This window comes from Mastomys coucha, unplaced genomic scaffold (assembly GCF_008632895.1).
Source record: "Mastomys coucha isolate ucsf_1 unplaced genomic scaffold, UCSF_Mcou_1 pScaffold16, whole genome shotgun sequence".
Taxonomy (NCBI): domain Eukaryota; kingdom Metazoa; phylum Chordata; class Mammalia; order Rodentia; family Muridae; genus Mastomys; species Mastomys coucha.
In genome coordinates, this window is record NW_022196898.1 from 65,586,227 (window position 1) to 65,613,739 (window position 27,513).

General features: G+C 40.9%; 1 protein-coding gene across 1 annotated transcript in view; it reads right to left on the reverse strand.

Moving 5' to 3' along the window:
* The window catches only part of Snx7 (sorting nexin 7), an 86,298-nt gene extending 60,153 nt beyond the window's left edge, over positions 1-26,145 (reverse strand). Inside the window, exons 1-2 of the mRNA XM_031375298.1 lie at positions 25,820-26,145; positions 3,762-3,944 (exon numbers count right to left, since the gene is read on the reverse strand). Of these exons, the coding sequence (XP_031231158.1) occupies positions 3,762-3,944; positions 25,820-26,041 (405 nt within the window). The 5' untranslated portion in view covers positions 26,042-26,145. The remainder of the gene's footprint in view (positions 1-3,761; positions 3,945-25,819) is intronic.
* Positions 26,146-27,513: the final 1,368 nt, after the last annotated feature.

Genomic DNA, 27,513 nt, shown 5'->3' on the forward strand with positions numbered 1-27,513 from the left:
TTCCCCTACACTGGGGCATAGAACCTTCACAGGGCCAAGGTCCTCTCCTCCTATTGATGATCGATTTGAAACAAATGTTTTGAATGTGGGAGTCCTGGGGCTCATTCTTATATAGCTGGATTACTGTTAAATGATCACAAGCCCAGGTTACTGGTGTGTACAGTTATTGGTTTGTCTATATCTTCATAGACCTCAGTAAGCATGAGTGGCAATATTATAAAACTGAAGCCGGAGCTGAGGCTAGGTTTCAATTCATGTCTAGCTTGCATGAGAAATGATACTCAGCACTGCACAGACGAGGTAGGCTTGGGCACACAAGCCATCGCAGCACTTAGGAAGTGCAGACAAGAGGCTCTTACGTTCAACTCATCCTAGCTGGCTAGGGATTTCACAGCCAGCGTGGGCTAGAGATTCTGTATAAAATCAAGCAAAGCTTTCTCAGAGAAGCCATCCATACATGTCCAATGTTTTTGACATGTTTGTGTCTTTCTTCATATGATGTAAAAGTAAACAAGTATTCAGTAATGTACATCATTGTATTCTCCATCACCATCTAAATTTTGAAAGCAGAAATCTCTGGCCATCAAGTGTGGCCTGACCAGAGATAGAGTCTTAGGTACATAAGAATCTCAACAACACTAGCATTCCAAAAAAAAAAAAAAAAAATGTTATAGAATAAATTCTTGCATGAGTGATAATAAGCAAACAACAAATAATTTTGATAATACAACCTTCATCTAATAGATGTTTATATATTTATATATGTAATGTATATTTATTGCATATATGTACAGTTTATATACTAGGATAAAAGTAATAGAAAGTGGAAAAGGGCACTTAGTTTATTATAATGTGAAATACAAGCTTGTCACATCCATATGCAGACAGGTAAACATGGAATGGGAAAAGCCGTACGGAAGGAAATGGTTTATGCTTTCACATCCATACACAGACAGGTAAACATGGAATGGGAAAAGCCGTACAGAAGGAACTGGTTTATGCTTACGTCCAGTTCTGCTGATGACTATGTTGTACAACTCTTGCAAACGTCTTCAGTCTCATTTTACAATGGAAGAAAATGAGAACGAGTAAGAATGTGTAAATTCTTGAATTGTTTTCAGGTATGTAGAATGTGTTTAAAGCATTACCACTCAGTGTAGTCACCACTGATGTCAGCTGGTAAAATACATTCCAATGTCATTGTCATTCATCAGTGTAAACAGTGGTTCAAACAGCGTGCACCCAGAGTCCCCACCATGGACGCCATCTGGATCAGATAATCTAATGTCACCGTTATAATTACTCCTATAAAAGCAGCCCATTTAACTAGGATGGAGGGAGATAGCAAGACTCCTCAGCAGGGAAAGACACCTGCCACCAACTCACAGAACCCGAGTTCAATCCCAGGACTCACACGGACGAAGGAAAGGATCACGACCTCAAGTTGTCCTCTAACGTCCACACATGCAGTGGCAACAGGCGCGCACACACTCATGCCTACCCACCTTAAATTAACATAAATGAAGTAGATTAAAATATGATATCAATATGGATAATTCACTGTATGTCATTGATCAGAATCAGATCTCATGGGCATTTCAAAAAAGCAGTATCTCTGAGGAGTGCAAATGATGGGGAAATAACTGTTTCAGAGATCCAGTGAAGACGGGCAGTCTTAAGAGAGGACATGCTCAAGCCTTGGGTCTGCTCTGGGCAGTATTCTTATATTAATCTATTCAAGTTTCTACAAACGTCTTCAAAGTGACTGTTGTCACCTTATTTAAAAATTAAAAAAATAAAAACTGATTTTAAAAAAAAAGAAGTTGGTTAAAATGCCCAAGACACATAGCAAGGAAGGAAATCTCTACTCAACTCCATGCTCTCTTGCCGAAACCCCTCTCGATACCATAAAAATACAAAGACTTCACTCACTCATTCAAGAAAATCATTAGATTTTAATTAAGTAGATCCCAAGAATTGTCTTTGGGATTAGAAAACCTTCCTCAAGGGGTCAGAGAGATGGCTCAGGAGTTAAGAGCATATTAACTTCTTCCAGAGGATCCGGGTTCAATTCTTAGCACCTGTAAAGCAGCTCACAACTGTCTGCCACCCCAGGATCCAACACCCTCCCACAGACATGTATGCAGACAAACCACGACTGCACAGAAAAATAAAATACACACACACACACACACACACACACACACACACACACACACACATAACCCTTCCTTAAGAAGCTCAGACTCCCTGAACATAAATACAAATCCAATCCACATGCACTTTTCTACTGACTATTGGGTAGATGGCAGTTACTGACAGCCTACTACACATGGCTAACTGTTTTACATTGATTGCTTCACTTGAGTCGATTCTCAGAGCAAGGCTAGCTCTGAGTTACAGAACCAGCTAGCATCTACTAAAAATGTCTATTTTTTGTTTTGTTTTGTTTTTTTTTCTTTTTGAGCTCTAAGGACTATGTGGCTTAGAACTGAGGATACATTTTCAGTTTCTGTAACAAATTGTTACGTTATATTCCTTAAGGGTTCCTTTGAAAGGACAGAGGAACCTGGGAGGCACTGAGCAGCTAGAACAGCCTTCTTAGGCAGCTATTACCTGGAGTTTTGAAAAATGAACAGCACTCCTTCCATCTTAGGAGATGGAGATGTCAAACAGATGGAAATGCATATTAGGATTCATGAGACCAAGAGGTACCTATAATACTCAGAGCGTAGAAACAGCTCTACCGGAGCAGAGGGAACAACACAGGGCCATAGTGTGGCAACTGTGCTGAGAGATGAGATTGCAGAGGCACAGTCCAGAACGCTCTCAAATGAAGAGGTGCTCTTTAGCAACAGAGAGCCACTGCTGGCTGGGATGGGTGAACCTTCCCCCAAAAGAATTTAACTTGCAGCCGGGCGGTGGTGGCGCACACCTTTAATCCCAGCACTTGGGAGGCAGAGGCAGGCGGATTTCTGAGTTGAGAGGCCAACCTGGTCTACACAGTGAGTTCCAGGACAGCCACGGTTACACAGAGAAACTCTGTCTCGAAAAAATAAAATAAAATAAAATGGACTTAATGAAACAAAGTGTATTTAGTTTTGTTTTGTCTGACAGCTTTTTCTGTGTAAAGAATGAGAAACTTGGTTTCCACATCAGTTTCTCTGGTATCCTTGAACAAGTATTCCACCCACATGCTATGGTGGCGGTTTGCTTCCATCTGAAAAACAAACAGTATTACAGTTTGCAATCCTCAGAAAAACTATCACTATTAAATGTTGCTGTGTCCTGCTTTTAGTGATTTTTCTCTCTGTATTAGGAACACAGGACTCTTCTTTTCCAAAGGAATAAATATAACTATTTACTTATTTGGAGTGTTCCTTTTGAGATAGTGCCTTATGAAGCCCAGGCTCACCTTAAACTCTGCCAGGGTGGCCTTAAACTAGAGCTTTGTCTGACTGAGCCTCCAAGTGCTAGGATATAAAGCAGGGCTCGTCACACCAGGCTAGTTATCATTTTTATGATTAAAAACTTAAATCTTCTTATTCTTAGCTGTTCAACTGAGAAGGTCACATTATAAAGTCAATTCAAACATCAAATTTCATAGGAACCAAGCAAAGGTATGTCAGATGATATCTCCCACCCCAGACGGCTTTAATAAAAAAGTCAATGGACAAGATTCTGCAACAGAGTACCATATGACCAAGAAGTGTTTCCAGGAGCTCAAAGAACACTTGGCATTCTGCTCACTCCGAAGTTACCTTGGTTATGATCCTGTAAGTGATGAAAGTTTCAATTGTCGTGACATGGCTCTCAGGGGCGTCAACTGTGATGAAGAGATCCTTTAAATCTGGTCCATCTTCAAACTTGATTTGGTTTATCATCGACAAAGGAGATGTTGGCATCATAGGGCTAAATGAGTTCATGTCCATCAGTGAGGCATCCTAGGGAGCAAAGCACTTATAAAGTTAATATCAGACGCTGGGGAGATTGCTCCGTTGGGAAGGGGTTTGCTGTACAGCATGAGGATGCGAGTTCAGATGCCCAGGAACCACAGCAGAACCGCTATGCTGGCACATATCTATAATCTCATGACCAGGGGTGTAGCACAGACACGATTGATTCTCTGGGCTTACTGGCCAGCCATCCTATGTGAATAGACTGATTCCAAGTTCAATGAAGCACTGACCTCTGACCTCCATGTGAAAGTACACACACACATATAATGCACACTCTTTCTCACAGACATATATGTAAATTATATATATATATATGCACAAAAACATATAACCTACACACTCATACAAAAAATGACTTCAGAAGAAGCAATAACAATTCTCACTTTTTGAGATGTCACTAATATTAATAAAATATAGCAAAACCAAAAAACACTTCTGGACTTATAGTTGGATATGCTTGGTAAATATTTCTATATGCATACTAAACATTTGTTTTCATGCTTACTCATAAATTCTACTTTAATAATGATGAAAAAAGTCATAAACTTTCAACAATTCCTTTGCTTTGAATATTTCCATTCTCAAATATTCAATACAAGTTATCTCTAAAATACAAGTTGAACCTTACTCCTTAATGCAATGGTATTAAGAAACAGGATTGAGTTACGAAGGTAAATTCTTAGCTGTGACAACCCTATCATGAGACTGGCGGGAAGGGCAATAACTAACCATTTTTCCTCTTTCGGCTTTCTACCTGTGAGGACGTAGAAAATACAAAATAAAATAAAACAAAACACCGTCCCAGAAGCAGAGTGGCCCTGCCAGGGTACCACACCTGCCAGGCATGGTTTAGCCAGGTAGTAAAGGGCAAATGTGATGCTTAATCAGACACGCAAAAACAAAGAAACATGAAATTCCCTGAAACCAGAGTTTAATTAGGTAGATAATTAGATAATTTTCACCTCTATGATAGGATAAAATAAACTGTACCTTGATGACAGAATATAATGAAGTGATCCAAAGGAATGCTCTGTATGTTTTCAACATCTATTTTTCTTTTAATTTATTTTTATTATATATATATAATATATATATATATATACATATATATATATATAGTGTGTGTGTGTGTGTGTGTGTTTGCGCACGTGCTCCTGTGTGCAAGGGCCTGCACAAGCTGTCAGATCCCCCAGAGCTGTAGTAACAGGTGGCTGTGTACCATGCCACATGGGTATTCGGAACTGTAACTAAGATCTTCTGTAGGAGCAATAAACACACATAACTCCTGAGCCCTCTCTCCAGCCCAATGTAATAGTCAGAAAAATTCCATGGTGTTGCTAAAAAAAAGAGTTAATAAAATCTGTGTCCAACTAAATGCCAGCGTTTACTATATGCTTGATCAAGGAAAGGGAAATGGAACAAAGGAGGGAAGAAAAAGACAGAAACGAAGAGCTAACTTATCAACCAGACAGGAAAGGTATCTCAGATGGTGAGAAGTCTCAGGCCATCCCAGTCCGCTAAGATCCATCGAATCCTTCGTGCTTTCATACAGAAAGAAATGGATCCTTAAAATTTGTTCTTCCCAACAACCCACATTACACAAGGAACTCAAGAATAAAGAAGACCAAAAGGTGGACATTTCATTCCTTCTTAAAAGGGGGAACCAAATACCCATGGAAGGAGCTGCAGAGAGCAGGGACTGAAGGAAGGGCAAGACAGTCTAAATATAGCTATCTCCTAAGAGGTTCTGACAGTACCTGACTAACACAGATGTAGAGGCTCACAGCCATCCATCGAACTGAATACAGGGTCCCCAGTGAAGGAGTTAGAGAAAGGACCAATGGAGCTGAGGGGTTTGCAGCCCCTTAGGACTAACAACAATATGAACTAAGTTGTACCCTCAGAGCTCCCAGGGTCTCAACCACCAACCAAGGACTGCACATGGAGGGGTCTGATTGTTCTGGCAGCATGTGTATAGTAGAGGATTGCAGGTTCGATCAGCAATAGGAGGAGAGGGCCTCGGCCTTGTGAAGGTTCTGTGCCCCAGTGTAGGGGAATGCCAGGGCCAGAAAGTAGGAGAGGGCGGGGTGACAGGCATGGGGAGGTGGGAGGCAACAGGGATTTGTTTTTGTTTGTTTGTTTGTTTTTTGGAGGGGAAACCGGGAATGGAGAAAGTTACATGTAAATAAAGAAAATATCAAAAAAAAAAAAAATTTGTTCTTCCCTAACAAAGATGCTGTTCTTGGTTTATATTTTTCTCTATGTGACTTTCTATGTTTTCCAAATATTTTTTTTTTAAAAAAATCATTGTATTTGGTGTTAGAATAGGAAAATTATATTAAAACTGCTGCAGTCAACCTGGTACATGCTAATGCTCAAAAGCAGTAAGAAACATGACAGTAAGTTAAGAAAGTGCCCAGGTCCATCTGACAGGAGACTGAAATACAGTTTATTTTGTGTTGTTTTTTTTTTTTCTTCAGCTCATCAATGTTAGATGACTAAATAGATTATTTTAAAGTTCACAATAATGACAAAAAGAGAATTGTCCAAAATAAAAATACGGGATGCTACGCAACAGGACCCCTAAGAAGCCATGAACAGAATTCAGAGCTTCCAAGCCAACATTCCACCAGCATGTACAAAAAGTTTTGCTCACAAAGCATCCCATGTAAACAGTAATTTTCTAAACTGAGGAGTTTTAATTTGGTAGGCAAATGTCCTCAAGATTTCCCTGACACTGCGTGCAATCCTGTACTCCAGCTTTCCTTGTGCCCACCCGCTCTGCTCACCACAGCCCACTTCTTTTACCTACTAAGTAATTTTGTGTTCCAGTTTTTCTGCTTCAAATGCAGCCTTTTGTAGAGTGGGAAGGATCTGGGCTGGCTTATGAAGGCTCACAATTCTGAGGCATGCAGTGTAGTGTCATAAAAATATGCTGCCATATCCAGCTAAGGAAGAAAATTACAGGCTGAATATTTAGCAGCATGGATGATTTCAGTAGAGGGATTTAAATTACCATGAATCCCCTCAAAAAACACTCTTAAAATCTCAATAAAACCAACTATCCAACATGGTTTAGATTTGTTCTCTCCCACAAAGAGGAAAGAAAATATGGTGACATTACTTAAAAAATGTAACTTGATATAAATAACTGAGGGAAATGTGATAAACAGAAGCAATTAAGCCATTTAACCTTTTGTGGTTGATGGATTTGAAAAATGAACCTTAACACGTTTTTCTCTAACAAAGGACTCATCTCCATCATCTCTCTCCCCTTCCCCTTCCCCCTTCCTTGTCTCACAGCTTGGAAACCTATAGTTTTTCAAGACTACCTTAATCCCTTAAGCACTGAAAAAATATCTTTTTGATTTCTTTCCCCCAGACATGTTAACAGAAGGGAAATGATCTGTGTAACAAGTCTCTACTTGAATTATATTTAATACTCTTTTCACTGCCAATTCAATGAAAACACATACACAAGAGCAAGAAAACTAAGATCTGAATATATAACAAAGAAGAAAGCCAAATACATTGCAGAAATTCATTGTGTTCTATCTTTAAAGCAACAGTCCACTGTTAAACATTCAAGTGACTTCTGAAATCGATGTCATGAGAGGCAAAATCATCTACAAATAAAATGCAGGTTTTCCTGCTGTTATTCTTGGTTCAATAACTGTTTTCTGCTCTCAGTTCAGTGGTACCCTCCAACCTAAACCCCCAAATTCTCTGAACTTCTATGTAGAAGGCATGCCGCCTAGTACCTTTGAATGAGGGTCTTTGTGTGCCTCTGTGTGTTCATGCATGCTCATGTGTGCGTGGATGCACTTATGTGGGGTTGCCGATATGTTTGAGGGTGTGACTATGTAGAGAGCAGAGGAGAATAGGTTACCATTCCTTGGGAGCTGTCTACCTCCTTTTAGACAGCATCTCCCTTTGTCTCAGAAGTCTCCAAGGAAGGGGTGGCTGAACAGAAAGTGCTGGGGCCTAGATATCTACCTACCTGTCTCAATCTCCCTAGCTCTACGAATGTAACCAAGCCTGGATTTTTGTTTCTTTTGGTTTCGGTTTTGGTTTCGGTTTTGGTTATAGTTTGTTTGGTTTGGTTTGGTTGTTGTTGGTGGTGGTTGGTTGGGTTTTCTTTATTTGTTTTGGTTTGTTTGTTTAGTGGACTCAAACTGAAATCCATGCACATTAACAACTGAGCTATCCCTCTGCCCTTGACAAGGCATTTATAGACCTGTTTAAATGTGTTCATTTGGCCTCAAGCTCCTTCGCTGATCCTGTAGATTTGAGTCCAGATGCCAGTACCCACATTAGGTAGTTCACAACTGCCTGTAACTCTAGCTCCAGTGAAATCCAAAACCTCTGGTTTCCATGGGAACCCATACCCCCTTCCATGCCTACACTATGCCCTACCCCTTCATACATACAACACCCCACACACAAGTACAATAGGAAAAATAAATCATTAGTTCATTCAAGTGACACCCAATTTAATATAACTGGTATTCTTGTAAAAGGTATTTTGTAAAATGGGGAAAGGCAGATAGGAAAAAGAAAAAAGAAAAGAAAAGAAAAAGAAGAAATGCAAAGATAGCTATAAAAAAAGCCCAGATAAGAAGCATGGGGTAGGCTCTTCACTTACTGGCCTCCATCTCTGGGAACAAACACCATTATTTGTTGTCAGCCTGCCCAGTCTATTGATTATTTGTTATAGCAGGCTAACAAACTAATACTATGTTTCCACTTTTACCTTTGTACATAGTAAACCCTGGAGGATGGAGGCAAAGGTGGAAGGAAGATGCACGATGAAGTTGCTTGCTCTGTATTTTTTTTTTTTAATTTTTTCATAGGTTAATCCCCATCTCTGGTTGGGTTCCCAGGACAGGCCTCTGTCTCCTCCAAGTTTCTAAACTCTACAAGTGAAATAAATGAAACCTACAACTGAAATTTAAAATCGAGGAGAGCTTGTCAGTAATTGAATATTCAGATGATAAAAACCAAGAGAAATACATTCCAAGGTGAGACGTGACCTCTCGGTTGGCGGGGAGAGGTGTCCTTCCTTAATATCCCTGCCTAACAAGCTACTCTGGATAGTTCATGAATATAACATGAATACTTTGATAATGCTAAATCGCATCCGCCATCTGTGCCCAAGCAACGATTTTCTTTTTACAAGTAGAAAGGGAAGAGAAATCAATGTGAGAAGTGTGATAAATCAGAATACTGGCATGAAAGGGCCATGCGAGCGAAAATGCTGAGGCACAAGAAACATGAACACCAAGAGACATCTGGTTTGTTTGTTTTTTTTTTAAACAACCATGCAACATCAAGTGGAAGGAGTTTGAGAAGCCGGGACTTGAAGAAGCCGTTGTAAAGAAGGACACTCATCTTGATAGATCTAAATTTAGGCTTGCCAGCTGTGTTTTGATTTACAAATCCTTCCAATCTGCCTGAATAATAATAATAAAAATAAATGAGACAGGCCCCGAGAAGAGCGCCAGAGACGTGATCAGAGGAAATGCCACCACCATCGTTCTCTATAGTGTAGCGCACACCATTTCTCCATAGGGTATATATCCTCGTATGATATACCACATTTCATTTATCCATTCTTCGGTTTCTTTTATCTGTTAATTTCTTAACAGTGCTGCCTTGGCTATGGCTGCATTTCCTTGGGCTTTGTACACTACAGTAATAATCTGAACAAAGACAGAATTTTGCATAATTTTTACTTGACACAATTTTCCCTCCTGGGGGCGGTGATGGGGGGGCATGCTATATAATTACAGCATGCCTTGTCTCTACCCAAGCTCATGCAGAGATTTAATTAGCAGTGTAATAATAATGAAAAGCAGTGAGATCCTGAGTTTTTGAACTTTAATTTCTCTTTTGCAGTCTTTGAGAAAGGTCCTATATGACCTGGGACCACACAATAGCCATGAACATACCTACACTTTTAACAATGTTGTTAAAAAGAGTTGTGGTGTGGGGCCACACACCACAGCCCACGGGTGGAGGTCAAGAAACAACTTTTAGGGGTTGGTTCTCTCTGACCTCTATGGGCTCTGGGGTTGAGCTAAGTCATTAGACTTCATCAGCAGGGTCTATAATCCATTGAGCCAGCTCACTATTCCACACACTGCCCTATCGAGAGATTTTCTGTTCTCACAGGGCTACTCCATGGCTACTAGGTTCTCTGGAGAGCAGGGTGACAGGTGAGACTCAACTCTGCCTCCTGCATTTGGCTATCACACGCCAACTCTGTCCTTCCATCTCCCTCATGAACTGAAGTAGCAAGACGCCCTCGCTAGATGAGGTGTTCTGATCTTGGAATAGCCAGCTTCTATATCAATGATTTATTTCTTTACAAATTGGCCAATCTCAAGTATTATAGCGACACAAAAAAGCTAACATAGGATATTAAAAGAAAAAAATTGTCCGCTCAGAGAAAGGCTAACCTCAACTCAAGTTTCTACCAGAGTTGTGAACTTGATCAAGTTACTTGGCTTTTCTGACCTTCAGTTTTTCAGATGCAAACGCTCAGAAAAGTCATATTTTACCTTGACTCATGGAGGGGCAGTGAGGAGAAGATAATAAATAAATAATAAATGTGATGTGTGCAATGTCTGTTTGAAGGTGTTATATGCATTATCTGTGTCCCCAACAGACCAAAAAGTAAATAAATATTTGGAGATTCTTAAGCTATCTGTACTCTATTTAAAATTTTCTACTTGGCCATTATAATGTGAAATTGGTTACAGACAGTACATAAATGACCATGTGAAATTATGCTCTAATAAAACTTTACTTAGAAAAAAAAAGTTCAACCATATCTACCCCTGTTTATGTTATAAACACTATAGACAGCTACCTGATATGTAAACTGTGTATGTTTCAAATGCAATGGAATGTTGGATTAGGTTCATATTTATTTTTTTACTTTTTGTAGTGAAGAGATCAAACCCAAGGCCTTATTTTAGACAAGTGCTCAGCCACGTAGCTATATCCTTAGCACAAAACTCATCCTAAAAGTTAAAAATGGTACATTTAAGTACAATAAAGGTATAGTCATGATGAAGGTAAAATTGTCTACTAGTTTTCTTTATGGTATTCTCATGAAATTTACCAACACAAATGAGGAATTTTTTTTTTGAATGACTTGCATCCACATGTGTGCCTCAGAAACAGACACCGCTTTATTGTTTCAAAGATATTTTCACCAGAAATGCCAAGACAGCACAGGATAACAAGCCTTTTAAAAAAGTAGCCGTTTAAAAGCCAGTCTGGGGTATTGTAGGCATACAGGAAACATCAGCCAACTTTCCAATTGTGGATATGGGGATGACTAACTGGAAACAGAACAAGCCAGGAAAAATACTCTAGCTAGAACTTCTAAAGAGGCTGGCAATATGACTCCTACAGACACACAGTGCTGCACACTTGCCTGGGACGTGTAGGTAGAACTGTTTTTAGCACAGCCCACGGGCTTAAGTCATAGGTAAATGGATCTTACAACATAATAAACTAAAACCAGTCCCTTAAACAAAGATGTGGCTAGATAGACATTTCCAGGCAAAGGGCCTAGAAAGCACAGGTTTAGAGATCATTTCTGGGAAGATTTAATATATGCTTATCACATACTAGAAAAGTCAACAGACTATTCAAATAGACACACTCAATATTTAAAATCTCCCTCAAAAAAAAAAAGGAATTATGCACGAGGTATAACATTTAGAATATATTTATGGATTTCTGGTATCTCTCAATAGTAATTGAGAAATATATATTCTACTTATTCCAACTTAAAAGTATACTCCATCCAATATTTTCATCACCCCAGAGCCTCCTCTGAGTACATGGAATGTTTTGCTACATATCCCATACTGAACTAAGTAGCCATAGTTCATATCTCCACCTAGACTATCAATAGATTGTCACAATATCCACTCTTTAAAACAGGCATAACCTCCAGAAAGACAGAAATATTCTTGTATGATCCCTGGCCTGTCTCCTTACAAATCTAAATAGATGATTATACAAGATAAAGCAGCCATCTTAAGCTGCATGGGGAATACTGGGCCCCCTAAGTGGGAGAAATATTTGTGTGTATTCTTTTGCTTAATTCCCTGAAAAACCCAATGCAGGTAAAGTATGATTTCACTGCCATTCAGATTTTAAGTTGTATTGGAATACCACAATTTACAGAGCTAACATAAGACCATTGTCACTACAAATAAATAAATAAGTAAATAAATAAAGCATCAACTATCATGGCTTTATTTCATTTAATGAATGTTCACCAAAAACCCATTATGTGATTATATGTCTGGCACTGGGCTCAAGATGCAAGAAGGGTCAGGCCTGCGGGGTTACGCTCTCATGGAACTTGTATATTAGCTGGGTAGGTGGGAAGGAAGTAATATGTTCATTTATAAACAGTAAATAAACTCTAGAAAAACAAGAGCATTTGCCTGCGAGGTAATGGAAAGCTTTGTGACCTTTTTTTTTTTTTTTTTTTTTTTTTTAATTAGATATGGTTGCATGCAACTTTATTCCTAGCCCTTGGAGAGTTGAAGTGGGAGGATGGCATGTGAGTTTGAGGTACAACTCAACCACTTAGGCATATTCAGTCTATAAATGCCAAAACAAAATAAAGCCAAAAGGAAGAAGAAGGAGAAGGAGGAAGAGGAGGAGGAGGAGGAGGAGAACAGGAAGAAGAGGAAGAAGAAGTAAGTTTCAATGAAAAAAGGAGTAGGTTCTAGTGAACCATGAGCCTTGCTGGAAAAGGGGGTGAAAGAGCAGGAAGGAAGAACATTGTAAAACTGGCTTGGAAGGGGAGGGCTCTAAGGAGACAGTCACAAGTCACTGTTAAAGCCTGAGGAAGGAGAAGTACAGTAAGTGATCAACTAACCCAAGGCAGGAAAGAGGTAAATGCTGAAGGCACAGACAGGGGAAGGAGAAATGGATAATGGATTTTGATGAAAGAATAATCAACAACAACAACAAAAAAAAAAAAAAACAGTTGAAAAATGTACTGAGTTAGTCACACTTTTAGGTTTTCACATCTTTGTGTGGTAGGTCCTTGAGAGAAGGGACAGTTCCAGAATGAATGGCCCTTGAAATCCAAAAGGAAGGTGTCAGTAGCTTTATCTTCCATCTGGTCTGACTGGGACTGAATATGGACATTTGTCAGTTACAAGCAATTAATCGTAAAAAGAAATGCAGTTACACTTAACCTCAATTGTGCTTCCATGATGTATTATCTCATGGAAAGTTTTTCCTTTTTAAAAATATTTAACACTTTATTACAATTTTTTTTTCTTCAGAGAGACCCAGTGGATTAGCTGCCTAAAACTTTCCTACAGGACCAAGGTCAAAGGTAGCAGAATTCGTCCTGCAAGGGGACTATGCCACTTTTTAATTGCCAGGCAATTTGTAATACCTTTTTGATAATGGAAAATCAGCCAGGAGGTCTGACCAGAGACTTGCCTTGGACAGTAGGATGCATCTGAACAGAAGATTCCAGAACCATTGCCCTTTGCCATTCAGGGTACATGTTCTTTTCCCTCTAAGAATAGAGCAGCAAGTCCTAGTTATCAGCCATTTTCCTTAGCATGGACTCAAAATGAAGAGGACTTGTGGAGCAGACTCACGGCCTATCAGAAGAGCACAGTTCAGCCCCAGTAAACAGGGCCACAAGCAAGAAGTAAGTGTTCATTGTGAGTAAACCATTGAGACCTTGGGATCGCTGTACTATGGCACTCTCTAGTGAAAATGGAAGGATGCTCAAGAAGTGAAAACAGACATTCGCCTTTAACTATCTGAGTCTTTGTACAAGAAAAACAATTAGGGTTCTTTGTTTCTTTTTCTTTTTTCTTTTTCTCTTTTTTTTTTTTCTTTTGAAGACACATCTGCTAAGAATCTGACACATTTTTGGTCACAAATAGCAAGGTTTCCATTTTAACTAGAAACAAACTTTATACTGTTCACATTTCATTTTAAAGAATGAAGCTGTTTTCCTTCTTGAAACACATAAGTGTCTACTATTCATAGTATAACAATTAAAAACACCTCTGTGGCCAGGATTGACGGCACAGGGCTGAGTAGAGCACAGAAGAGGCAGAGAGAGAAGAACGATGAGTTCAAGGTCAGGCTGGGCTACGGGAGTTCAAAGTCAGGCTGGGTTATGGGAGACCTCGCCTCAGACGAAGCAAAATCAAACAACAATTGAAATTGACAGTAAAATGAATAATTTTAAATTATGATTTAAAATATACAACAAAGATGCACTTCAAAAATATCACAGTACATTGGTCGCGGTACTACATGCCTTTAATTTCAGCATTCAGGGCACGGACACAGAGGGCTGAGAGTCTGAGGCCAGCCTGAGACATATAAAGGACCCTGACTCAAACAAAATAAAACAAAACCAAATTTGCCAATTAAAGAAGTCAGATGTCAAATTTCATATCAGGTATAGTTCTATGCATAATTAATAAATCTCTGAAGACAAATAGTGGATTATAGAGTGGATTTAGCTGGATTTCTGATAGATCTTTTCGGGGACATGAAAATATCCTTTGCCTCATTTGCATTCATTGTATCACTCAATTAGCTGACTTAAGAAATTATGTCCCTCACAACAATGGGTGAATTTTAATATATGTAAAAGTTACCTCAGTACAGTTGGTCCTTAAAAGAGGGAACATATCATGCATTAGTATTTCCCTAAGTAGAAATTAAAAATAAAGGCCTGAGAGACATGGCTCAGCAGTTGAAAGCAAATTTTTAAAAAATTAAATATGGAGAGCTGAGGCAGGGGGTTGAACTGTGAGGACCCAAATGAGTTCACTGACTTTTGCAGCCCCACAAATATCATAATGCCAGCTCCATGGGATCTGATGCCTTCTTCTTATCACCAAGGGCACTTACAGTCAGAACACACAAGTAATAATAATCATCATCATCATAATCATAATAATCATAATAATTTAAAATTGATTAAAATATCCTTTTTAACTTTAAATACTACTGGCTTAATTTTCTGATTTTACTGTGTTCTAGTGATTTCAGTGTATCTGCTAATAATTTTATTCCCCTCTTTTATCTACACTACAGATAACACTGTGTTGTCCATCAGGTTTGATAGATATACTACCAGAGTTAATCAAATATTCTGTCTAAAATAGGCAACTTATTTTCATGACATGATTTTTCAACAACTAATAGAGAAACCTTAAAATATATATCTGAAGAGATGATGTCAATGCTTAACTTTATTTGCGCATGTTCTTTGGAATGCACAGAGTACAAATAAACAGACACATGAAGCACATAGATTCTGAACAGCCAAGCATATGAGTTTCCTTGTTATCACTCTACATACTTGAAAAACTGCAACAGGCTGCCATTTCAGAGATGTGCCAGGGGACACCACTAAGTCCCTCAAGGATGAAAACACAAAACTGCAGAGAATAAGATATTCTTTTTAGACAATGAATTCTTCAAGATGTTACTAGCAGCTTCCCGAAGTATTTGTGATCGCCTTCTATATTGCTCCAGAGCAATAAATATAGAAACAGACAAACACTTGTGTCTTCTTAAAGGAGCTGCTATCCCCTTCCCCGTAGAGCAGGGCTTCCTGACCCTTTAGGGGTCGAGTGACTCTTTCATGGTCACCTAAGATGGTCCTGTATATCAGATATTTAGGTTACGATTTATAACAGTAGCAAAATTACAGCAATGAAATAGTAATAGAGTAACTTTATGGCTGAGGGTCATCACAAGGACTGTACTAAAGGGTCGCAGCACTAGGATGGTCTTGAGAACCACTGCTGGAGAGGTCTCTGCCCTATTCTGCACTGGGTTTCCCAGCCTCTTACACTTTGCTTTATAAACTACCCATCTCTTACCATTTCACTGCTTCCCGTCCAGAGTTGCCGTTCAGCCTTCTAGCTAAGCCCTCTGGGTCAGGTGCTAGTGACTTACTTTTATAAAACAGAGCGTTTGTTAATGATTCTCCTGTCATTTGTACACCTGGTATTTGTCTCCTTCCATACAACACAAAGAGGCAGCTGTATCCAGGGTCCAGGCTCAACCCTGCTAGCTCTCTGTTATGTGGAAATGACATTACCTACCACTGATTAAGAATAATTTGTTTTCCTTCTACTTAGTTTCATATCTGGATTGAAGAAAAAAAATATAATGCAAACTGACTTTACTGGAACTAGATCATTAGCAAGTTATTGTTAATAATTGTGTCTATAAATCTAAAACCGTCAAGGCCTATATCATTTGCCAATCCAAATGGATACTAAATAGCAGACATTCTGTATTTAATTGTTCTACTCTCCTACCTTCAATGACCTTAGCTTATTGGGAACATGCAAGCCATAAAAGCATTACAGAGAAGAAAAATTATCTGTTTATAAGGCAGAATTCATTGATATCAGGCCATTCACAACAGTGTCACGAAACGCACAGAACAGAAGGAAATTAACTGTATGTATGGAAAGAGGAGTAACACTGAGAGGGTGTAGTTCTAAGTCACACCATAAATTGCACGAAGAATTTTGTTTTCTTGCGCCAACATGGCAAGGAAGATCGGGTGTAGATCACCATCAGAGAATCCTCCTCAGAAGCATCTGAGGCATCCTTTCAGCAATGGGTTCTGAGACATTGCCAGTTTAAAACAGCTCTTAAGATGCGCAATTCGTCATCAAGACCCTGAGTGAAAAGGGGTAGAGAAGGGAGCCAGACTAATTCATGTCCTGCTCATCAGGAACGCGATCACTCACCCGTGTGAGCACAACCAATACGAGAGAGGCAGAAGATGAGGGAAGTAGGAAGCCCAACCCTCTATCAGTCATCACAGAGGTAGCCGCAAGTGGTGGTTTGAATATGCTTGGCCCATGGGGAGTGGCACTGTTGAGAGGTGTGGCCTGGTGGGATGAAGTGTAACACTGTGGGAGTAGGCTTGGAGAGCCGCCTCCTAGCTGGAAGACAGTCTTCTCCTATTTGCCTTAGGAACAAGATGTAGAACTCTCAGCTCCTTCTCCAGCTCCGTGTCTGGCCTGGATGCTATCATGCTTTCTGCCTTGATGCTAACAGTCTGAACCTGTAAGCCAGCCCCAATTAAATGCTGTCCTTTATAAGAGTTACCTTCCTCGTGGTGTCTGTTCACAACGATGGAAACTGTAACTAAGATGGCACATACTTAACTGCTCTGACTGGGGCAGTGAGAGTATAATGCAGCACTAATTCTAAAGACAGGACAATAAAACTGGGTCTGGGACATGGCTCAGTGTAAGTGAGAGGACTGGAGTTCAGATGCCCAGAACCTCGGTAAAAGCAGGGTGGGTTGGACGCCCAACCGTAATCTCAACAGAAATAGGGAATTCCCAAAGCAAACTGGCTAGCCATATCAGTGAGCTCTGGGTTTATTTGAGAAAGCCTATCTCAAGGAATAAAGTGGCAGAACAAAGGATGGCTCCGAAGATCAACCTGGGGCATCCACATACACACGTGTATGCTTACACTCATGCAAAACCATGCAAATGCTCATACATGAAAAAAGGGGAAGGAAAAGAAAGAACTGGCAGAAGTATAGGCAGATATGAGGAATGAGTGGTATGGAAATACAATGTAATACAGGGTATTGTGTCCTGGATCCCTTAGTACCTAGGACACATACAGCAGAAAAGTAAATGGAAAGAGGACAGTTTGGGCTGCATATCCTCATTACAGACACAGTGACAGTGGTCACCTCATGCTCCAGATACTTTGCCCTCTACCCAAATGGACTGTATCCCTTCTTAGTCTGTGAACCAAAAGAAATCCTTCTTCCCTTGAAAAACAAAACAGACATAATGAGAATTAGTGATTGGCGTATATTATTAGCCATAGGCATTAAGTTGAAGGGTAGGTGTGGGGAAATCCTGCCTATTAAGGTCACAGTCTATCATAACCGGTACCTCTTCTGAGCTTTGGGCAAAATGGAGGACTCCCTTTCTCTCATGGCTTCCCCATTCTCTGACCTTGTCTGAGGAGCCTGACCCACCCAATCCTCTACACAGGGGAAGGTCAAGTAGTCCTTGGCAAACCTATAAGTTCAACACCACCCCCATAAGAACCTGCCTAACAAGTGCCAGGCATAATGCCTCTCTATGCAAATGAGGCATTCCCAGTTCTTTAAACTCTAGCCAATTGTTTCATTCACCCTGAAATTTTTTTCCCATTCTCCAAAGTTAATATATATATATTGCCCTGGTTCATCCCTATAAATGAAGAACAAGCTGAGATAATCTAAGCTGTTTCATTGAAGATCATCAGAGAAGGCCTTAGTCTAAAAGAGCAGTAATAGTAAGATCTTTGGAGAAGGCCTCGCTCTTACCCAAGACTCCCACTAACTCGCAGCCTGACCTGGATCCTGCAGACCCCACTCATTCCAGACTCCCTTCATCCTCCCAGACTGGTGTGCAGTGGCATCAGGACACCCTGAGAAGGAGGAAGCTGAGGACACAGAACCACAGCTGGACCCCGACATGCCATCAACTTAAGATGTGTTCTCACTGTAACGTAGCATGTTCAAATTTCATTGGAACCCCCTCTTACCAGTAAGAAAGGATAGATCAAGAGTAGCATCTGGCTTTCCTCTGATACCATTAGTCACCCAGCCGGTAGTAACACTTTTAGTGACAAGACTCAGACTGGCACTGTGAAATCCTTCTCATTTCGGAAATTGCATCAAGAAAAGTTGTTGGCTAAGCACAACTCCTGAATCAGTGGAAGACATCTTTCCCTGCAGTGTGCAAGTCGCACCTTTGGAGACTCCAGCCATCAGATTCCACCTACACAATATATGAGTGGGAAGCTGGGCCCCACCCCTAAGGAGCTCCAGGGGCTAGACCCTGTCTGTCCCTGAGTAGCTCCAATAGCCAGGCCCCAGGCTCCAGACTTCCCCACTGCTTCCAGACTTATGGCAAAAGAATGCTCCCACCCCCACCATACAGGAAAAACATAATTCACCAATCCCTGAGCTTGCCCCAAGATCAGGCCACATAATCCCCCCCAACCCCAGGCCATGCTGGAAAGCTTCACCCCTGCACCCCAAGAAACCCTTTATGCATGCTGTCTTCGGTTCAGTCCTCGGCTGCTTCTCACCCAAGTAGACAATCTTCACTCGTCTTTTCTCCCTCCCAATAAATCTCTTGTGTGCGTTGGGCAGTGTGATTTTGTGGTATTCCCTGGCTCTGCCAGGATACCTTTCCCTTCAGTGCTGTAACAGTGACACTGGGGAACACTCCCACACCCACAGACCTGCCCCACAGGTGTGGAGTTGTAACACTTCCATTCCGGAATCCTTTCCCCATGAGAGCAAACACTTACAAAACTCAACTTTGAACTGAATGACACTTCACTAATTTTTTTTTTGCTCCACAGTCCTGCTTATGACTCTCTAACTGTAAACGGTTAACTCACCCAGCCCACAACGATTCTTCATAAAGAGGAAAGATTAAACCGAAGTATTTCCTGAGCTCAAGCACTTTGCTTCTTCTCTTTATGGCTACAGCCACCCAAAGGCAACCTTAGTTTGCTTATTCGCCTTCGGGGCACCTGCATTTGGGTGGGGGCGGGGTGCAGGGAGAGCAACAGTGTAGCAAAGCTTCTAGAGGCTTCAGTGTCAATGGAAGCCGATGGCATTGGATCAGAAAGAAGCCTCCGCAGCTTCGCAGGCTCCACCTTAATACCGCCTTCCAGAGAACGCACAGGGCATCCTCATTTGGAGATGAGACAGCAAGCAGTTCTTTGCCATTTCTGACACAAGTCTATCAACGCCTCCCCAAACGCCTGTCAAAGTAGCAGGGAGGAACACGCTCAGAGGAGGCACAGACAGTTCAGGTTACAGCACAGTAAATGCTCCTTGTGACCTTGAAAAAGCTGCATTTGTTTAGACAAACTACTGTGGTAATAAGTGTGTATTGATCTTCCAGGCACCAAAATCCACATGAAGTGCTTACCTATAAAACAGTCCAATAAAAAGTCTTGTCCAGCATAGCCTGGCGCTTCCTCCTTTCATATTACAACTGATTGCATATGCTAACTCAGAGAATGTGGGGATTTCATACTTTGCTCTCCTTCCTTCACTTAGAAAAAACTACACAAGAGCACTTCACATGTAAGAGAGCTGTGATCACAGAAGAATTTCCAGTGGGTGGAATGGAAATGATCAGCTCTACAGTTATTCACCTTCCTCCCTTCCTCCCTCCTCTCTGTCCCTTTCTCCTCCCCTCTGCTCTCATCTCTCTGAGCCGCAATACAGACGCAGGCCTTAAGGTAAGAGGGACAGAGACATTCATCTAATCTTCACATTTACTGTTTGTCTTCATCTGAGTCATTGCCATCAAATTACCTTCTCCAGAGAAACAAGTTTCTAATTGCCCAATCAGTGGAGCCAGGATTTCAAATACAGGCAATGGAAGCTGTCTCTGGTCCTAACCACTAAGGTTATGCCTTGGCTGTATTCTCATTTAAAATGACTACTAGAATCTTCCTCATTAATTAATGGTCAGCCCAATTAAATGTCACAGCTCTGCCCCCGAAACCACTACTAAAAGTTGTTAAGATGGGAATGTTGATGACATTTCACAGGCTTGGTAATTGTGGTAGTTGTTACTGTTATGGAACAAACCATCCATTTGCATCAGTTAGGGGCTATGAATGGCACTTAGAGATAGAATACTTGCCTTGCATGCATAAGGTCCTATATTCAATATCCAGTTCCTCAAAATAAGTAATATCAAAAATGTAGTAATCTGAAACAAATATATACATATACATGTATATACATATACATGTATATATTTAAAGTTACAAGCCTCTTGCTGTGTTTCTGATGAGATAGCAGATCTGAAAAAATATATGGATGCTCTTCTCAGAAACTGCCCCTCTAGACAAAGAGGACCCTGTGGTCATTTTTATGAACTGGCCTTGGAACCAGTAAAGTACCATTTCTATCATACCACAGTATTGGTCAAGAGAGTCACACCCCTCTCCATGCAGAGATTCCAGAAAGGAGACACAGAGCCCGCTTCTTGATGGAAGGGTGGTAGGTTGCATCATAGATGAACAGGTGAGCTGAGAGCTACAAAGTAGGACTCTCCATCTGAAGCTACTCTCTGCCTTTTGGTACTATGTATGGTCTAACCAGGTTATCCTTCATTTTCGACCTCAGGCTCCCTCTAAGTGCTGTATACTAGAAGGCTTGCCCCTATAATGATCGCACCATGGCAGCTTTCCTGGGGAGAAACATGAGTCTGTTATCCAATGAAGGTAAAGGGGACTCCGAAAGCATGTTCCATGTTGTTTCTCTACCTCGCTGCAACCCTGCTGGCAATGGCTGCGTTGTTTTGTAAGTACAGTTGCCCCCCACCCCTCTTCTCCACAACTCCAGCCTGCAACAGCTTCCATGCATCGTCCGTTTAGAGCAGAGCAATGCAAATGGATTTCTGTTACTATCAGACTTAGTGCTTCACCGGACTTTGTTTGACCTTGTTTGTGCCTTAATGCAGATACTAAATCCTATAAATAATCCCTGCGTTAATATATCATTTAAAGAATTAAAGAAAATTCTGATTTTTATCAGGGTAATGACTGGTAGAGCATCTAACACAAAACAGAGATTGGGGAAATAAATGTGAAGTATATATATTTCCAAATTTATATATATATGTATATATATATATATATAATTATAAATAAATAATAAATAGAATATAGACTATAGGGCATATGATACATAATATAATATGTAATAAATATGTGATACATGATACATATATGATTAATATATAGTATAGGATATACAATATATACATATAGTAGATAATATAGCTATAAATATTACATATTTACATAGATAGATATATACCTGATAGACGAGTTGGCTAGTATAATATGTCCCTCTGTCACTGCTGTGGTTTTCATATGGTCTTAGGAGCTTTGTGTCAGTATTTGGTTACTTGGGGCAGTGGAACCCACCCTGTGATAAGTAAACTTCTTTTATTCATAAAGTGATTTAGTCTTAGGTATTCCATAATAGTAATAAAAAAGGTTGAGTGTCTCAATAATTATAATGTATTATCTCTCAAAAATAACCTTTTATACAAGAATGTGGCATTCCTTCAAACCCCTCCAAAATAAACATGTCTGCTATTAAACTTCTAATTAACCATAAAATAATCTAAAATTTTCCATATTCATAGAAGATAAATTGGTTTCTATGGATCAGTTCTTTCTTTCCAAAGTATATACACAAAACACCAAGTGACCCATTCTGTGGCCTTGGTAGAGACTGAAACTAGAACTGTTCTTGGTCCTCATATTTCTAAACATCTTTATGGTCCATTTTTAAGGGCTTATTAGACTTTTAGTTCATATGACTATATGTGGATGTGTGTGCATGTATGGAGGTGGAGATGTCCATTGAGGCCAGGATGTCCTGGAGTTATGGGTGGTTACATGTTGTGCTACATAGGTGCTGGGAACTGACCTGGGGACCTCCGCAAGAGCACCAAGCACTATTTACCATTGAGGTATCCCTCCAGCCCTGGTCTATTATGTTTTACAAGCATATTTACCTATTGTATTTGAAGGTACAAGTCCTACATCTGAAAAGTAAGTAGACGTGATGGTGTGTAATAACAATAAGGACAGCTTTATGTGTATATAAAATTTTCAAATATTGTTCAATATGTTCCTAAAAGAAGAGACTTCGAACTTGCATGGTGGCTCAGCAGGTAATGTCCTAGCTGTACAACATGACTATTAGAGTTCTAATCCACAGAAACAAAGTAAAAGACAGGTGGGGCTGGAAGTAGCCTGCCAATTAGTTAACAGGAAGTAGCCTGTTAATTCCAACAGGGCAGAGAAATACAGGGACTCCCCTAAAGCAAGTTGTCTGTCCAGACCAGCAAAAATGCAAGCCCTGAGTTCACTGTGTGACCTTGGGTTTTTGTTTGTTTGTTTGTTTGTTTGGTTTGGTTGGTTGGTTTGGTTTTTTGAGACAGGGTTTTTCGTGTAGCCCTGGCTGTCCTGGAACTCCTTGTTTTAATATACAGGGTGGAGAGTGAACAAGGAAGACACCGGAAGTCAACCTCAAGTCCCCAAGTGCACATGTAAACATGCATACAAACCAGACACCTGTATAGCACATGTCTATATCTGCCAAAAAAAAAAAAAAAAGTAAGGAACTGGTCTTGTTTCTTTCAGTTAACTTTTCTTTCATCTTGTAGTGACCAAGTACAAAGACAAATTTTACATAATTGCATATTATTTTCTTTTTACCTTATTGCCCAGGTGCCATTGGTTATGTTCTCTGTTTTCCTTTAGTTGTTCTTTTAAATCAAGACTTGCTGCACTTCCTTTTTTTCTTTTTCTTTTTTTTTTTTTTTTTTTTTTTTTTTTTTTTTTTTTTTTGAGACTTGAGATCAATTACTTCCCAGTGGACTATTGAAACTTCAACCCACTTTCCTTTCCTTTCCATTCCTGATGGGATATTTTGCTGCTTAGTGTCTGTCTATCTTGCCATCTAGGCTTCAAGACTATGATAGCAAGAAACATATAACTGCACGTTTTCCCCAAGAATACTTAGAGCTTCTTACAGAAGAACATGTATTTGCCATGCACGTATGTGGACTATACCTTGGAAGGAAACTATTTTCATCAGTCAAAGTGTTTATTCTTTAGGGGGATCTGAAAGGGACACTGGTGTGGATTCACAAACAGTCTATGGAGAAAATGTGACTATCATTGTAAATGTCACCAATCTTAAGGCACTATGGGGCAGATCCCATCCTGGAGTAGCCTGGATGGTAGAGGAGCTCTGGAGAGGAGGAGAAGAGGAATATGGAAAGAACTGGTCCAACGGAATCCTTCATCATTTTGTTCGTCTAATTGTGGTTAATGGTTGAAAGTGTTAACAACTTGGAATGAGCCTGGGAGTAACTGAAGAGTTTTCCAGCACAGTGTTCCCTTTAGACTTTAACCGGGGTTACAGCCATACTCTCCAACTTCGAAGGGCATAGTTCTTAACGTTCTCTGGGTAGCAAGCACAAGAGCTAAGCAACAGCCAATAGGCTGGGAGCATCTGTGCACGTCTGAAACATACAGGGGTCTGGAAACCCTTTTTTTTAGAAGAATAGAAAACTACCAGTACAGCTGTCTGCAGAGTGTATGACTTCCAATAATAACCTTTAAAAAGAAACCTCAGCAAACGGCTCAGATTCCTGGGGAGATTTCTTCTATTCTGATATTGCTTTAGGCAGTGTAGGAAGAATGTGCATTCAAAGGGCTTAGGGCTTCAGTCCGTCATTTCCTTCTCACGGGGAACATCTATAACTTCAGCAACTCCCAACATTCCCATGGACCCAAGCAAAGAAATAGCTCTACCATCTCAGAAACATCTCTGACCACAGGGCTTCACTAAGATGGGGATTTTTCCAGGGGAGGCCTGGGATACAAAGCCTAGAGAAAGAAGCTATCTGGAGAGTTTACAGCAATTCCAGACTATTATGATAGACAACTTCCAACCTCAACACTCCGTTCTCAATTTTGTACGTTTCACACTGTTCTGAACTTAAGTATGTGTATAGTGAAGAGACAAACAAAAAACAGCATTGGGACGCTGGATGGCTCAGTAAGGTGTTTGCCATGGGGGGACCGTTGACCTGGGCTCAACCCTCTAGACCCCACATGGTGGCTGAGCTCTCATCTCCGACTATGCACAAAGGAACACGCTCGTGCACACACACGCGTGAGTGCAAATACATAGAGAGATATTAAAATTTTATAGTATTGAAACTAAACATGAAATAATTCCAGTTTTACAATTTAAATGAAAAGAAAGGCAAAGCACACATAACTGATACCCCAGCTATTTAGAATGCAGTTGGGTGTACCACCTCACATGCTCTAGGGGTGCAAAATGATGTTCGTGAGTTCGGCGCTGGAGTCCAAGTGTGTCGGTTACTTGCTAACTTCTGTTTAACAGTTATAAGTTGGTGGGCTGATTTAACATCTCAAGGCAACACGCCACTACTGTACAGGCGCCACAGGCATTGATACAATGTTTCCCCTGAGCACCTCTGAAAAACTGCTGTTAAGACTGGATTGTGCCACAAGAAAGGTACTGTTTGTTCGTTTTTGTTTCCAACTTAAAGTAAAGGCAAGTTTGCCCAAGTCTATCACTAACGCCCCTATGTCCACTTCTGTCTAATTAGAACACTAGCCAGGGAGCGCCTTGGGGCTAGATTTCCAAGGCAAATTGGAAAGAAATATGCAGACTGGAGCTGAGGGTTGGACCAGAATAACTGCCCAACTTAAAAAAAGTCTTCAGTTCTGCCTGTGGAGGCCAGGTTTTCTCAATCCTGAAAGGATTTCTACACCCAATGGTCACAGGTTCCAGACTCTCTTAGAATGTGACTCAACTCTCCCATTTACACATAACAACAGTAAATCAAAAACCACCTCCCTGCACTAAGGCAATCGCTCTCCTAGAGTTTAGGATTGTCAGGAAGCCTGGAGGGGAAGAAGCAGTTTCAGGCCACCCGCCCACGGTAAGGAATGTCCCTGTCAAGCCAGGAAAAATGGAAAGACGAAGGGGGTTAAAATCCGAACTTTTCACTCTCCGTGAGCCTTGGCCCTGCCACTGGTAAGATAAAAGTGAGGAGGAGGGAACCACTGGTCCACGCTTGGGTGTGCTGTCTCCAGCTCCAGATCCATAGAGAGTTGAGTCACCCTGGAACTTTCCCTGGACAGGCAGTCCCCGCCACGGCCATGGCCACGTCCCCAGCCCTCACCTTACTGAACACCTCCAGGTCGTCCTCGTCCTCGTCCAGATCCAGCACATCGGCCTGCAGTAGGCTGCAGGAACCGCTGCCACTCGGGATCGGGGCGCCGCCCCGCGGGCTCTCCCCGACCGCCAGCTCCGCGGAGCCCGACGCCAGGCGCTCGCCGTCCATCCTGGCAGTGCGCGCCCAGCCGGCCGCCGCCGCCAGCCCGGCTCCCCCGCGCGCGCCCATTGGCTCCCGAGGCGTCCTGCGCCTCCCTGGCCGGCCCAGCTCCTGCCCCTCGGCCGTGCGCAGACGCGGAACTGCGGGAGCCCGCGGCACCGGGCCGGGGCGGGAGAGCCGTGGGGCCTGTCTAGCCCCAACCTGGCTCTGATCAGTGGCCAGGCTTGCAAATTCAGACTCTAGGAACCCGGCCAAGGTGGGCAATGAAGACCTAGAGGACAGGAGGTGGCGTTCTCGCGCTGACACAGCTAAAGGCTACCAGGTTTGTGCTTGAGGTGGCAGGATCTATATACACAACCAGTTGACCCAGCTTGATTTCCTGTACTGAAAAGTGTCTTTTTCCTGGGTTGTGACTTTTTTTTTCCCTTCCCAAGTCAGTCTTTACCGAGACTAATGCAAAATTAAAGACATCAGAACCTCTTGGTTTTCGATTGATTTTTTTTTTTTAACCCAGAGATTAGACTTTGTGGTCCTTTTACTGTCGAGTTAAGGAAGCTGAGGCTGAACAATTATTTTCAGCTACTTTCTAATATAGCTTTCTCCTGGAACTCTTCCTGAAGTTAATGTGCAAGAATGTTTCCAAGCTCCAAGGCCTGCCAGCAGCCCTGGGTATTGCAAGGAGAAAGACAGAAACGCTTGCAGCGCCTTTCCCTACAGCCACTGCAAAGCTTGAAGTATTTAGTTTCTCAGTGCTTGTTTTTTATAGATTCAAAATTAATTTTAAAAAAAAGTACAAATTGATATATGTTAGAACTAGCTTCCATTTTTATTATTTATTCCTTTTAGTCTTACCTTTTTCTCTCTTCCCTCTTTAAAATGTGTAAATGAAGTATGGGAATACTTGACTGTAGTTTCAGCATAGGGTAGGCTGAGAGGCAAGAGGACTTCCACTTTGAGGCCAGATGATTTTAACCCAGGCTGAAAAAAAGAAATTGGAGAGGGAAAACAGATAAAAGGCTTCCCGATTTAAATATTTTTATTTCTAGCTGAGACAGTTCCTCAATATATTCCCTTTTAACTATTTAAGGACCTCCAGTGTGTTTTAGGATATGACCCACATAGCATCCAGCCTGGTCATGGCCACTTAAATATACAAATTGTTTCTTTGCCTTATGGTTTCTGTGCCCAGAATACTGTTCTCTGCCAGTCTTCCAGGAATTATCTAGAGTCCCATCAATTTTAGTAAGACTTGTGAAATGACAGTCTGGTCCCAGTTTCTCCTTTGGTTTTCTCATACAGATTGTGTGTCTTATACTTCTTAGTAAACAAACCATAATGGTTTTTAGGTTGAGAACTATGAAATATATTAGCAAAGCACATTACCAGACATACTCATTCAAAAGGACTCTTTGCTGAGCTCTACGAAGAATGTGAGTTGTTAAAACAATTTATGTTTTCCTCTCTAATCTCACTGTAGCTATGGAGAGACGACTGAAGTTTCCAATCTGTAGACTTTGAACCAGGAAACTCTTAATGATACT